This window comes from Hippopotamus amphibius, chromosome 1, assembly GCF_030028045.1.
Source record: "Hippopotamus amphibius kiboko isolate mHipAmp2 chromosome 1, mHipAmp2.hap2, whole genome shotgun sequence".
In the NCBI taxonomy this organism is placed as follows: Eukaryota; Metazoa; Chordata; class Mammalia; order Artiodactyla; family Hippopotamidae; genus Hippopotamus; species Hippopotamus amphibius.
In genome coordinates, this window is record NC_080186.1 from 88,218,220 (window position 1) to 88,233,970 (window position 15,751).

At 41.8% G+C, this 15,751-nt stretch overlaps 1 protein-coding gene across 1 annotated transcript in view; it reads left to right on the forward strand.

Moving 5' to 3' along the window:
* CDC14A (cell division cycle 14A) overlaps positions 1-15,751 on the forward strand; it is a 152,967-nt gene that overhangs the window by 92,950 nt on the left and 44,266 nt on the right. Inside the window, exons 9-10 of the mRNA XM_057741603.1 lie at positions 2,392-2,622; positions 9,356-9,494. Of these exons, the coding sequence (XP_057597586.1) occupies positions 2,392-2,622; positions 9,356-9,494 (370 nt within the window). The remainder of the gene's footprint in view (positions 1-2,391; positions 2,623-9,355; positions 9,495-15,751) is intronic.

The window sequence follows — 15,751 nt, forward strand, 5'->3', positions numbered from 1 at the left end:
GCATCATTGACTGAAAGGTTTAATGAGATGATGTATGTGAAACACTTAGCTTAGTTTCTGGCACATAGTAAGTGCTCAATAAATGTTAGGTGTTATTATTACCATTATTGTTATTATTTCAATGCCCTATTGCCATATTTGGATAACTGTTCAGTGTTCTTTTCTCGAAAAATGTACATAGTTTCTCTTGATAGTAGATTAGGTGTATTATTTATAATGCCATTTACTCATGATTGAAATTCATGAATGAAGAGAGACGTTCTTATGCCCTTGGTGGAGGAGGGAAGGGACAGACACCAAATGAACCAGTAGCGCACTTCACGACAGGTGCCATCACGGAGTGCCAGTTATGCTAGGAACCCAGGGTCAGACGCGCCTGTCAGACTGTCACCCCAGGAGAAGGTTCCCATGCCACGTGTTCATGAGCCCTCTCTTTCCCATTCCTTAGATGACAGAGAAGCTCTCGTTTCCTTTTGCCAACCACAGTTCGTTTTCCCTTTAGACTGGAAAATGATTTGAGCCAACAAACCAACTAGGAAAACAGATTTGATTTTTTTCCGAATTGAGAAGCATCCGTTTTCTCTAAATGTGTATAAGTCACTGTTTCCATACTGAAGGTTGTAAATAAGCTCTGTATTACCTGTTTGCTCGAAAGCAGCATGGCTTGTGTAAATCACGTATCTGGGCTGTGGATTAGTTAGGCCTGTCTGCCAATTCTGCCTCCATCTGTTGGGTGACCCTGGCCAAGTGTACCAGGTAGGGCTCTTGGTTGCAGGCAGCAGAACCAACTCTGGTAAGTTAAACCCAAAAAAAAGCATATTGGAATTATGCTGGGGAGCTCACAGCCTCCAAGAGAAGGCTGGAAAATGAGGCCTAGAAAATGAACAGGATCTAAGGGAGATCATGTATCAGTAGCATCCAAGCAGGAATGGAAACCATTATTTCAAACAGAGGGAATGCAATATAAGGAAAGTGCTAGAGAGAAGGCTAAAAAGTAAAACTTTTGCAAAAAACCAGCATATTAAGGAAGAAATAGTTATTGCCTTTAAGACCACGGGGGACAAAAAGGAAAACGTGAGGTTAGCAGAACCTAGGACCTTGGCTGGTGCTGGGAGCTCTGAAGGGCCGGTGCTTGCATTTGGGGCCTGAGAGTGGGGACCCTAAGGCTGGGCTGCAGGATGGTGCCTTAAGTGCTAAGTAAGCTGGGAATTCCTCTCTCCTGCTGCTGAAGCCATGCTGGCAGGAAAACAGAAGATGTCCCTCCTCCCGCCTCTGGCCTCCAGTTGCTCCGGTTGTGTTTTAGTGCCTCCCATGTTTTGGACTAAAAGGAAGCCAGTGGGAAAGGTAGTTTGGGAGGTGTAATATGGACACTCCAGCCTGGGCATACAAGAGTTGGCTTGCAACTGAGAGAAAATGGGAAGTGACCAGCATGTGCAAGGTTTGAGGCAGCAGGAAATACAGCCAAGGACACAGTGCAGAAGCTGCTGGTTCACTGTGCTGGCTACTGCTGTCTGCCCCACTTGGAGCCAACCATCATGAATGAGTTCTGAGTGAGATCATCTCATCTGCGATTCCCTGAATGGGTTACAGAGGTGGTAATTAATGTGATGAGAAATTAGTCCCTTTAACCCCTGGGGGCAAGGCTTGCAGTGGCCAAAGCCCCCAGTGGTCACCTTGGTTGATTGGGCAAGTCCAGGGCACATGTCTGGAACCCAGCTGACTGCAGCTCCACCGTCATGCTGGGTCCACTCACAGTAGAGGGGGGGTTAGAGGCTGACCAGCCGTACTCCTCAAAAAAGAAAATGTCTACAAAAATGATCACTCAACTGCTTTTAGTTTCTTAACTGTTACATAGGGCTTACTATTTTTATCTTAATAGGTTGTGCTGAGAATTAAAAGAAGTTTATGCAATTTTGACGTGTATGTGGTAGGTGCTTAATCAGTTTCTCGTGTGGTGGATTGCACTGTAGATTAAAACTATACATCTGGCAATAAGGCTTTGTCTGTAGTTCAAAAGTATTTGTCAAGAGGAGTAAAAAGCACAAAAAGACCTTCCAGGCCTACTGTGCACATCTGAGGGCCTCGGGAATGCGTTTGTTTGGGCTTGGGAGGAGTGCGTTCCCAGGATTTGAAGCCTACAGCTTGAGGTCTTGAACGTTCACGAGCTATTTCCAATACTCAGAAAAGAGGTTTTTTTTTTTTTTTCGCCCCTCCTGTGGTGTTATTCAGACTGCTGCTTTTAGGAACGTGCTCCGACCTTACTCTCCTGAAATGCGCTGTCCTCCTAAGCTCTGTTGAGACGGATCATCTTTATTGTGAAGGGCTTTCGTCTTCCTGGGTTACGTGAGACGAAATGCGTGCCTTTTGCTTACAGCTCCTCCTTTCCTTTAGGTTATCCTCTTCACGCCCCCGAAGCCTACTTTCCTTACTTCAAAAAGCATAACGTGACTGCCGTGGTGAGGCTGAACAAAAAGATTTACGAGGCGAAGCGCTTCACAGATGCGGGCTTCGAGCACTACGACCTCTTCTTCATCGACGGCAGCACACCCAGCGACAACATCGTGCGAAGGTTCCTGAATATCTGCGAGAACACGGAGGGGGCGATCGCGGTTCACTGCAAAGGTGCGAGCGAGGAGGCCTCGGCGGGCCCCGGGTTTCTGAAAGAGGATGAGCCAAAAGACCGCAAATCGTGTGAAAGAAAGCCACTTAGCGTCTTAGGAAGCAAACGAGTTCTTAGTTTCAGAAACCTGGAACACAAACCCGTTTCAGTGACCCCTTCCTAAGGAAAGGATTGCTTGGATGTGGACAGGTGGTGCTGCGTGGCCTTGCGGACAAGGCAGTTTTTCTGACCTGACCTTCCCAAATTCACACTCGCTGGCACCCGTTGCCGTGAGGAGGGAACATCCCAGCAAGCGGCGTGGGCAGGCTGGCAGGAAGCACCTGTAAATCCGTACGGTTGTCGCCAGGCACAGGTTGCTTGTTACCCTTTCTCCTCCTCTTACAAAATTGCCCATCCTTTTCTCATCCTCCTCCACCCATCTGGTATTTGATGCTCCCCTTTCATGAGCCAGCTCTCTGGAGGCCCACTTCGTCTCCCCTGCCCCCCCACCTCCCCCTGTTACTCTTTTGCATCATGGAACAGAGTGTCTACCCTGCCCATTTTTAGGGGGCCCGCAGCGCACCCGGCTCCTCGCTGGCTTTCTTGCCACGGGTGTGTTACCGCCTCTTTGAATGACTGGAAGACTTATGTAAATGCATCTCTGTCTCCAGGAGTGGGTACTTTGGGAGAGTCGCCAGACGTAGCAAATAAAAATACAGAATGCCCAGTTAAATTTGAATTTTAGATAAACAGTGAGTACTTTTTTTTAGCATGTCTCAAATATTGCACCAAACATACGTTCTGTATTTTACCTGGCAGCCCTGTGACAGCTACTCAGAAAATATGAAATAACCTTTGCTCTAAGCTTAGTTGTTAGACTCTGAGGAGGCTCGCACTGTAGATTTTCCAGCACGGTGGAAGGTATTTTACTGGGATCTCTGGTTTCAGTAAGGAGAAAACCACTTTGGCTTCCAGGGATGGAGCTTCTAGTTCCTCACATGCAGCTTTTCATACCGCCACTGGGTGGTGCTGTTCTCCGGTGATGAGTCTGAGAAGCGGTTTCTATCGCGTTTTGTGCTAATTGTCTAGTAGGTGTTGGGAATTGCACAGTTCTTTTCGTGCCTTAGTGCTGCTGTAACTGACTTATTCAGACGAGCATGGCTTTGGTTCTGACAGAGATTAAAATACCATTTTGTAGGCCCTTGTTTCTATGTTTAAGATTTGAGTAGGTGGAGGTACTTTGCTGAACGCGTGAGCAGCGACTGGAAGCTGCATTCTGCGCGAGCCCGGGCGATGGAAACGAGCTGCACGTGGCCCCCGGTTCAGCTGCGGGCTCCTCGGTCGGGCTTCGTCCACGTTGACAGAGCCCCCCTCCCGCCCCTCTGCGTTTCTCAGCAGGATGGGCCCCGGACTTGCTGGCCTTCCTGTCTCGGGGGCGTGGATCTGTTAGGAAGATGTATTTTGTTCTCAGTTCTCTCCAGGTCGCAGTGGGGTGGCGGTGCTCTGGCTTGCCCCCGAGTGATCCGTTTGCACCCTGGCTTTACCTCTCCATCCCGTTTTGTTAAGGATTGTTCAGGCCCAAGGAAAAGCCTGCATTTCACCTACAGTCGGCCCTGCGTAGTATCCGCGGGTTCCGCATCCGCCAATGTGACTGTAAGGGCCTGAGCGTCCGCGGATTTTGGAATCCGCGGGGGTCCCGGAACCAGTCCCTCTTGGATGCTGAGACCACTGTATTTCAAGTATCAGTGGAACCTGAAAGCTATGGGAATGTGACATGTGCTAAGGTTTAGTAGGAGCTATTCATATGCTCTCTTTCAAAGCTTATTTTTGTGTCATAAAAATCAGTTTTTTTCCCCCTGGGATTAATTTGGCCTTATTTCCTAATCAATTAGGTTTACCGGTTACCGAGGCATAGAGTTTCTCTGCCTGTCATGTCTTGGATTGACAAATTCAGGGGAGAAGAAATGCAAAGCTTTCATTAAAACTCAGCCTCTCTCAATATTAGTCCTCACCTAACAAACATTGGGAAGATAAAACTCTCTGGTGTTAAACATTCTTGTTACAGATATTCTCTTTATTATATCCTTGACCTGTAAATGTTGACCTTGTAAGGAATATTTTAAGAAATACATATATTTTATATTGCAGAGGTTCTTATATTTTAATCAGAAACTTTAGCATTGAAGTCAATTCTTGTATAGGAAGGTCACATCTACAGGTGGTGACATCTTTTTGAGAGCGTTATTTTGTTTGCTTCCACTTGTACACACGTGTAGGATTCTTTCAGAAGGATTACACCTTTGATTTAATTACAGCTGTATTGCTTTTAATGGCATACTTAGCTACTATGGGCCTGTTAATTATTTTGACATCTGTCCTAATTAAGTCAACTTAATTTCCTGAAAGTTAAAGCAGCATGGAGCATTTTAATTGAACTACAAGGAGGAGGGAGAGAGACTCATCCTATGTCAAATGAACATTGGTAGCTGCTGAAAAGAGAATGACTATTTCACACCTCAACGTAAAGTACTAAAAATAGAGACAAACTGGAACCTAATTTGCTGTGAATGTGCGAAATCTTACGATTCAATATCTGCAGTTTGCCTTCTGGTTGATAAAAGGAATGGCTATGATTTCGTGAAATTTTCTAGCACAATCATTAAACAATGGCAACATTGTGAGGTTCCAGTATGTGAATTTTGATGTTCCGTAGGGGTTTCAGAAAATGCCTGGAACTGTAAGGCAATCAGTGTTTAACTTGGTATAAATAGAAGACTTTTCAATGTCTTCTCTCGCTGTGCCAGGGAGCCCTTTAATTATGAACGCTTTAAAAAATTTGTTAAAGTTTTTATAGAAACTTAGTGAACTGTTCCTATTCTGTTGAATTGTGGTAAGAGCTCCTATCTAACTATTGAGTGCTAAGTAGGTTCTTTTTATAGATCTAAATTATAGACTTTTTTAAAAGGGGGAAGCAACTTCAGTTTTAGAGAAATTTCAAAAATTTCTGCACCACCTCTTTTTTTTTTTGGTTGTGAGTGTGTGTGATGAGGAGCCTAACCAAGGGAACGGACAGTGTCCTGCATGGGAAGGGGTGCAGTGAGAGATAGTGTTGCCTTCGTAGAGAAGGCTGTTTTCTCCCCAGAGACCCAAATCGGTGACTTGAAGGAGGACTCTGGAAAACAGCTGGGCTTCCTGCTCCAGGTCGTCCAGCTGTGTTGTATCAACATGATTACCTGTCGTCTTGTCAGATGTCTGAGGACTTCAGCTCTGCAGAAACAGAAAATACTTGCTCAGGGCACAAACATGAAGGCTAATAACTCATATTAAAGGAAGAGAGTCCTACGGAGACTGTGATTAAGCATCACTCTTTTCTGAAGAATGTTGGTGTTTGATCTGGGATAAAATGTACTTCAGATGAAAACCAGACACACACACATGCACACACACACCTACCTCCATCTAATAAAGTAGTGTAAATATAATTTTTAAAAAGGAAGAATGAGTGGGAAGGGAATGCCAGGCGTCCGTAAACATGAGCTTGATGGTAATTTCATTTGCATTTTTGGTATGTGTTCTCAACCTCAGGTGATACTGCCCTCAAGGGGGAAAGATTGTTTTTGGGTGGTAAAAAAATTTTTCTTTTTCTGTATAAAGTACAGATTTATACACAGTACAGAAAGAAATATGCAGTCTATCTGTGACAGTAAAATTGCATGGGGGGCAATTAGTAAAACAATGCCTAGATATTCTCTTGGTGGGGGGAGGGCACAATAGTGAAGAAAAGGTTGAGAAACACTGACGTAGAGACATGCCTTTTTTTAACAGTTTCACATTTATGAAGCTAGGGTGGATCTTAAAATTTGATCGCATACCATAGTTTAATTTTTTTCTTAGTGTAACTTAAATAATGGTGTGTGTTACACCATTCGATGACCTGATGGTATCTTAGATTTGCTGAAAAATTGTGTATTTCCAAGAACTGAGGAGATTAGAGAAGATTCTCTTTAGTATTTGATTAGAAAACGCGGATGAAAGGACCCCTCCTTTTGAGGGAGGGGGGAGGTTTCGAAACATAAAAAATGAAGCCACCAACATTTTCCTATTTCCTTTTTGAACTGTTTTCATGGATGACATTGTACCGAGTTTCCAGGCTAGAAATATCAGTCACTTTGAGCTTTCCCCGTGACCCAATCAGGAGGTGTTCCTAATTCAGCTCTTCCTTTTCACCACTGTCTCCCCCGTCCGTGGTTATCCACCAGCCTTGATCCTGCCCCAGCCTTCCAGCTCCTCTCTCTGGCTCTCATCTCTGTCCTTTCCAGTCCACAGATGTGCTGCTACCTCATCCAGCAGCTTTTATCACGCCACGTCCTTTGCTCCCAAATATATGGCAGCTTTATTTTGCCCTTTCCATTGGTTAAAGGAAAAATCAGATTTTTACATAACAGCTGTATGTTTATTAGTTGTTGATAATATCGTGAATTTCATAATACTTTTTAAATGAGTTGAATTGTGTTCATCAGAGGCTCATCTACATATGTTTGAGGAGTAATAACATATATGCAGGAGGTGTGACCTAATCAGTGCTCAGAGCACTCTGCATCTGGATTTGGGGATCCCCGAATAACTCAGCAGTCTTTGGTGTCTTCAGCCCACAATTGATAACCTATTTCCCCTAAGTATAGGCTTCTCCATTTAAATCAGAGGTGCCCTTTAATCTGGCCCCTCCACACCCATTGGGCCTTATTTTCCACTCAACACGTACTGACACATTCTCCAGACCAGCCACACTTTCACTCATTGGACCCTTTGCTGAAAATATTTTGTGACCTTCCTATTTTTTAGTCTGCTGACCTCCTTGTCATCAGTGACACATCCTTTGAAGACGCCAATTCACACAGTCCCTTTGTCTCTGAGAGCCCAGTTTCATCCTGATTTCTTTGCTTCTTGGTTAATATTCTCGTGTCTACCACTACTTTGATAACATATCATGGTCAAAAATTATATCCTCCAATTATATTCCAATAAAGAGCTTAAAAAAATTATATCCTCTATTTGCTTATCTCCTTATCCTTTGAGCAAAGCCCTGTCCTGGGTAGCTTGTAGATAGTAAATAAACATTTGACCATTTGAATCAAATGTTTGAAACCAAAGACAGAGCCACTTTGTTGTTCTATAAGAAAAAGAGTATGTGATAGGAAGAGATTAAGTAGTGGAAAAATAACTCAGCAGAGTGCCTTGCTCATGGGTGGTACTTAACAAATAAAAGTTTATAGTACTGAATTTAATTCCAAGAAACCAGAAATGGAAAGATTTAGAAAATGCTTGTAAATGAGCATTAGTGGCTCAGTACTGTGTATCTCATGAGGGCAGACATCCTGCTTGTCTTCATGTTTCTGGCCCCAGCATCTGTCACAGCGCCTCATACTCAGCCCGTCTTAGTATGTGTAGAATGGAGTGACTGACTGGATGAGCCATAAGTGGAAAGAACTGGGGGACAATAGCAGGACCTCTCGGGAATTGTAGTCCTGAATTCCATATTCACTCATTATGCTAATATGAGCGAACTGGTTAGTATCTTTGGGCCTCAGTTTTAGTGTATGAACAATTTGAACAACCTATTTGAAGACCATATAGCTTGATCAAATTTTTGAATATTTTGGAAAAGGAGGAAGCCAGTGTAGGTGAAAAAAAAAGTGTCTAAGATGTAAAATCCTATCACTTTTGTTTCTCTGGAGAGATTCAAAAAATCACAATTTGTAAAAATACTTTGAAGAACATTTTGATCCTGGTAGTAACTGATACTTCTTCGAAAATTGTTTCTAATTGTATTAATTTCTCCTTCATAACAGAAATTGGGTTCAATATAAGGAAAATATACTGACAAAAGGTTTTGAAAAATGCAAGAGCCTCAGGAAATGAAACGAGCACTTCTGTCGGGTTGGGTCTTGCTCGGCCGGCTGCTGTGTGCTCTCACCAGGGCAGGGACCACGTCTGTTTTATCCATCACTGTATCCCTCGCTCCTAACACAGTACCTGGCAGGTAGTAGCTGCTCCATCAGTACCTGTTGGCTGAGGACATAATGAAAGCCTGGTCTCTGAAGGAGTTCCGTAGAGGTTAGGGCCACCTGATGGAGATAGTATTGAAACAGTCATGAGTTAGGCAGCCGGTGGGGCCTGATGATGCTTATGGTGTCTTCTTACTTTGATTCTATAATTCCTTATTCTACAATATGTTTAAAAAAAAAAAAAACCTCACCATTTAAATAGGCTTAAAAAATGACCATGATAATATAATCAATTACTGACTTAGGGTCACACACACACAAACTGTTAACTGAAGGTTCATCTCAGCCTGGGCTGGAGCTAAGGATGGGGAGCCCAGAAGACACCTGACAGCTGATATTTTGCAAATGCTTGTCTGGAACCAGCATTGCCTTAACAGTATTCACACTGACAGTCATCCTCCAAGGCCCTCGGGGGTTGAACTCCCCATAATTTTCAAGATCCTTGCTCTGATTTGTGTATGTATTTTTACGTATGTTTATTTTTATCGTATGATCTATTTTTAAAAAATTTCTTGAGTTAGAATTATCTTTTAACCCCCCATCATGTAAAAAGCATTACATTATTGCCTGGGTTTGAAAATCTTGCATTATATTTGAAACCACAGCAATTTCTGGACGGGGTTTGATTCCAGTGTTTATTGGGTGCATTTGCTGTATTTTGTATTTCTTGTTCTGTTTCCCTCTCTTGCAGCTGGTCTTGGAAGAACAGGGACCTTGATAGCCTGTTATGTCATGAAACACTACAGGTTTACACATGCGGAAATAATTGCTTGGATCAGAATATGCCGGCCTGGCTCTATTATAGGACCCCAGCAGCACTTCCTGGAAGAGTGAGTACAGTGTCTCCATTATCACATGACGTCCTTGTTCCTGATCGTTTCTGCCTCTTGTTCCCTGATTTTGGACTATGTCAAGCCTGTGGTTGTGAAATGGCTGCACTGTTAGAGAAGGCTGCGCCTCCAATGGAACACTGTTGATTTGACAGCTAATGCATTCTAACTTTGTACCTTTTATATCTTAGATCAGGTGAGAGTGAGAAGAAAATCACAGAGCCATCTCTGCCTACCTTTTTTCTGTCATTTTTTATGTGTGATCTGGCTACAGTGCAATTTTCTTATGTCATCCCACTTGGCACTTTTCATTCTTTTCTTTTGTTTGCATGTCTAAAAGCAGAATGAGAAAAAACACACAACTAAGGTCAGTAAGTGATTTCAGTGACGTTGCTGCTCCCCTAATAACTAACTATGCTGTTCGTGTAGCTGTAACTTACGAGTCACCAAGGAAGAAATAAAGAGAACTGGGGTTTAGTCCTGGCTCTACCACTAACTAGCTTTATGACCATGATTTAGAATTCGTATAAATTCCTTCTTTCATTCGTTCAGATATTCATTAACTGTTTGAACCCCAGCCCGCAAGGAGGAGAGGTTTAACCTGTAAGGGTACAACACTTTCCGGTTTCCCCTTAAAATTTCAGAAATTGCCATTAATTTACCCATTGATAAAATGAGATAAAATTAGCACTAGCTGATTTAGGTCCAGCTCTAAGATGTTATCAATTGATGATGTCTTATACTGCAATTTCATTTTTTTTTCTTTTTATTCTGGGATGGATCTATTTGGAATAGCATTCTTTTCCATATAATTCCTTTTCCATTTAAATCATTTTATGTTGGTGAGAAACAAATGATCATGAATTTCATTGACAGATGCTGTGAGCAAGCTATAAGCACCTGAAATGGTTAAAAGGATTTGAGCCTGCTGAGCAGTTACTTTAGTTGCCAATCCCAGAGGGAATAAGTGATAGGAAAACAAATGCTGAAACATACAGTTATACCTTAGCTTAAAAGAATGAGGTGGAAGTGTGATGAATGCACAAGAAAAAAATACCCAAAACAGGATCATAAAGACAAGTTCCTAGGTTTTTACCTGTGAGATATAAATAAAATAATTGTATTATTTTAGAGCTTTCTTCTTGTCAGATTCTCTACCAGTGGTTTCCACTATTTTGCATCATGTGTGCCTAAAGCATGGGACTTTGGGCTGTGTATCTGCCCAGAGCTTGTGGTACTAATTACTTACTAAAGTTGAATAAATGGCCTTAGGGTTAGAAAACAAAAAACATTCCTAAACCTGGATCTTTAAGCCATCTCTTAAAATTGTTGTTTGGAAGAAACATTCGTTAGGTACCTGCTGAATATTCACCTTGCCCCGGGCTCTCTGCTAGGTGCAGCTCCCAAGGTCAGGAGATTTTCCTGAGAACGCCACTGGTCAAGTTCACCTAAGTGTCTCGGGACGTCAGATGCACAGCTTTCCCACTTCATGGCTGTATACTCCTCCTTCCTACTCCCTACTCTGCCTCCTCTGTCATGTCTCAAAATAATAACAGAATAAATTAGGGTTATGAGGCAAAGGCATTCTAAGCTGAAGAAAAGTGTTTTTCATCTGTAGATACTTAAGCTGTAAAACTTAGGATATTTACTTAGGTGTGAGTCAATACTGTAGTTTTCCAAATATTTATATGTGAAACTGAGATGCATGAATGACTTCCTTATATAACTGAAATAGCAAAATCAGTTATTACTAATTTTTAGGTCAGAACCTTCCCAAAGGCAGGTTCTCGATCTGAGGCACTATACCTCCTATATTTTGCAATATTTCCTATAGAGCCATTTCTGTGGAGAAATGTCTGCATTACTCCCTGGCTTTCATAGGCTTTTTTGTTGCCTCACTCCAGGTACCGGTCTATGGCCTAATCTATCGTGCTTTATGCTTGTAAGTGGCACCAGAGGTAGTATTTTGCTTTACTTGACTGTGCACACTTTTTTTGTTCTCTCCTTCTCTCCTATTTTTCTTTTTCAAGACTGTGTCTTGATGTACCTCAAGGCAGAAGACACAGTTTACTGCGCTAGTGACATTCATTCATTCAGCAGATCTGTGTTAGGTGCACACTGCCTGCCAGGCAGCACTCCTGAGCCTGGGGACGCAGCAGTGAATGCAGCCGATGAGGGCCTTTCCTCCCAGGGTGCTCGTATTTCTAGTGCAAGGAGTGCACAGTAAACAAGCGTGAAAGTTTATATTCGACATGATTTCTGATGGGGACATGACGACAGAGACCAGCAGCAGGGCATGGGCATGACTGGTGGGAGAAAACCATTATGGTTGGTGTGAAATAGTATCTTCATGTGTAGTTTCCTGATGACTCATGATGTTGAACAGCATGTGTCTATCTATCCATCCATCCATCCAGATATATGTGTGTCTGTGTGTGTGTGTGTGTGTATATATATATATATCTCCTTTGTGAGGTATTTGGCCCAAGTCTTTGCCCATTAAAATTAAAAAAAATTGTTGATTTGTGGTAGTTCTTTATTTTATTTTTTAATTAAAAATATTTGTTGATGATTTAAAACCATTATTTTTCACAGTACTATATACAGAGCTGATGGGAAATATGTTATTATTCTGAAAATTATTTAATATTAGGAAAAGCAGTTAAGGTTGTATCTGACAGCTTTTACAAGAGCACTTTTGCTTTTCAGTGAAATTTTCTTTTAAATTGAGACATGGTTGACATATAACATTAGTTTCAGGTGTACAACAAAATGATTCAATATTTGTATATGTATTTTAGATACTAGCTCTTTGTCAGATGTATGTGCTGTATTTTTTTAATGAGCAGAATTAAAAATTTTGCTGAAATTGATTTTTGAAAATTAACTTTGTATCCTGCAACCTTACTATTTTCCCTTATTAATTCTGGTAGTTTTTTTTTTCTTGTTGCTAAGATTTCCATTAGTTAGTTAGAAGTGGTGAAAATGGACATGCTTGTCTTGTTCTCAGTCTTAGGGGGAAAGTATTTAGTCTTTCATCATTAAATATGTTAGCTGTGGGATTTTCATAGATGACCTTTATCTGAATGAGGAAATTTCCTTCTCTTTCTAGTTTGAGAGTTTTTATTAATAATGGGTATCGAATTTTACCAGTTTTTCTACATTTATCAAGATAATCATAATCTTCTAACGTGAATTACATTGATTTTTGAATGTGGAGCCATGATGGTGTATTATTTTTTCATATGGCTGGATTTGATATGCTAATGTTTGTTAAGGATTTCTGCGTCTGTGTTCATGGAGGATATTGGTGTGTAATTTTCTTTTCTTGTAATACTTTGTTGAGTTTTGGTATCAGTGTTATGCTGGCTTCGTAAGACAAGTTGTAAAGCATTTCCTTCTCTACTTTCCAAAAAAAATATATGTATAAGATGGTGTTACTGGATTTGAGAGGATGGCAAATTAGGGGATGAGAGTGTCAATTGGAAAGAAGGGCCTCGTTGATGTTGGATGATCTGGAAGGGTTGATCCTCTGGTGTGACAAAGGTAAACCTGAATGTGAGCCATGAGCGGTTTGGTTCTGAAAAGCTTTTAGAGCCAGGTGGGTCATCAGTAGAGACCAGAAGGTGTGAGCCATCTGATGACTGTCTGTGCAGCAACTTCTGGGGTGTGGTAACCGAGGGGATGTGGGCCACTTGCTTAGGTGGGTGGGCGAGGAGCGTGCGGTACCCAGGTAATCTCTGCGGCTCTGCAGGGCGGTGCCGCTGGGGGAGGCGCTGGGTCACAGGGAGCCTGGTGCCAAACACCTCTGTGCAGTTCCTTCCGGGACTGTTTCTAACCATCCTGCGGGGAAAGGTTATTTAACACGCCTCTCTCGAGCCATTCCAAACACAACCCCAAGCCTTCTCCTAAGCTACATTTTATGCCAGTAATGATTTTTCTCTTACTTTTCTCATGTCGCTCCTATTAGCTGATAAAAGTTTACTTCCCCTATTATATTTAAACCACTAGAAAAGAGGGAAAGAATTCATTTATGGCTCTACTTTCTTTTAACAAGTGTCCCTAAGCTCCCAACAATAAAAATTTAAAATAATTTTCTGTCCTAAACATTGCTGTTATAATTTTCTGTCGGTTTTAAGGTTTTTTCAGTGGTCTTTAGTATATTTGTTCATATCATTCTTGTCCAGATTGCTTGCAGGGATCCTTCCTTTCCTCCCTCATTTCCTTTATTCCTTCAACAGCTATTTGCTGAAAGCCACTGTTAGGCAGTGTTCTTTGCACCTGGGAAGCAGCGGTAAAAGAGTAATTTCTGACCTATAGAAATGGAAGAAAGAGGAGGAAGAGGAGGAGGAGAGGGGGGAGGGGAGTAAGAAGAGAGAGGAGGAGACAAGGGTAGGGGAGGTTGATTGGTTGTGTGATTAATAAACAAATGTATAAATTATATAGTTTCTCTGACCATGATTGGTGTGATGCAGAAAAATAAAGCACAAAAGAATAGGGGCTGGAAAAGAAGGAAATTTTATTTATTTATTTATTTTTAAATAAATTTATTTATTTATTTTATTTACTTATTGGCTGCGTTGGGTCTTCGTTGCTGCACACGGGCTTTCTCTAGTTGCTGAGAGCGGGGGCTACTCTTCATTTTTGTGTGCGGGCTCCTCATTGTAGTGGCTTCTCTTGTTGTGGAGCACGGGCCCTAGGTGCGTGGGCTTCAATAGTTGCGGCACATGGGCTCAGTAGTTGTGGCTCACGGGCTCTAGAGTGCAGGCTCAATAGTTGTGGCGCATGGGCTTAGTTGCTCCGTGACATGTGGAATCTTCCCAGGGCAGGGCTCGAACCCGAGTCCCCTGCATTGGCAGGCAGATTCCTTACCACTGCGCCACCTAGGAAGTCCGAGAAGGAAATTTGAAATAGTGTGGTAGTGGTGGGGCTCACTAAAGACTTTTGAGCAAAGATCTCAAAGAAATGAGAGTTTTGGAGAAGAGGGTTTCCCTCTGAGAGAACGACTGCTGAGGCTCTGAGTGGGAATGTGCCTGAGGCCACCACGGCTGAAGGGGAGAGCAAGGCAGATGAGGCCAAGAGGGAAAAGGTCAGATCAGGCATTCTTCTAGGCCAGCGTAGGAGTTGGGCTTTTCTTTGCGTGCGATGAAATGCCAGCCAGAGGGTTTTGAGCCGAGGAGTGATGAGATCTGACTGTAACACACACACACACACACACACACACACACACACACACACTTTTTTTACTTAGAACTTTTACTTTGGGATGATTGTAGATTAGCATGCAGTTGTAAGAAATGACAGAGTGAACTCCTGTGTACTCTTTACCCACTTTCTCCTAATGCTGCCATCTTGCAAAACAGTAGTATAATATCACCATCAGGATATTGACATTGATACAGTTAAGATATAGATACAGTTAACGTTTCCATCACTGCAGGAATCTCTCACATTGCCTTTTTATAGCTACTCTTCCTTCCTTCCTGCCCACATCCCCTCCTTGACTCCTGACAACTGCCAATCTGTTCTTCCTTTATATATTGTCATTTCAAGAATGTTATATATATGGAATCATAGAGCATGTGACTTTTTGTACTTGGTGTTTTCCACTCAATATAATTCTCTGGAGATTCCTCCACTTTGTTGCATATATCAATAATTGTTCCTTTTTGTGGCTAACATTCCAAGGTATGTATATACTGCTGTTTGTTAACCATTCACCTGTTGAAGGACAGCTGAACTGTTTCCATTTTTTGGCCACTGTGAACAAAGATGCTATAAATTGTTCATGTATATGTTTGTTAAAACATAAGGTTTTCGTTTCTCTGGGTTAAATTCCCAAGAGTACAATTGCTAGATTGTATGGTACAGTTTAGAAACTGTCAAACTATTTTCTAGAGTGGCTGTACCGTTTTACATTTTCACCAGCAGTGTTTGAGTGATTGAGTTTCTCTTCATATTTGCCAGCATTTTTTTAGCCATTCTGATAGATATGTAACGATATATCACTGTGGTTTTAGTTTGCATTGAAATTGTATTTCGAAGTAATAAGAAACAACTTTTCATGTACTTATTTGCCATCTCTATAACTTTTTGATGAAGCATCTGTTAAAATCTTTTGTTTATTCTTTGAGTGAGTTGTTTTCTTTTTATTGAGTTTTGAGACTTCTTTAATGTTCAAGATACTAGTCCTTTGTTTCATAATGGCTTACAAATATTTTCTCTCAGTCTGTAACTTGTCTTTCATCCTCTTAATA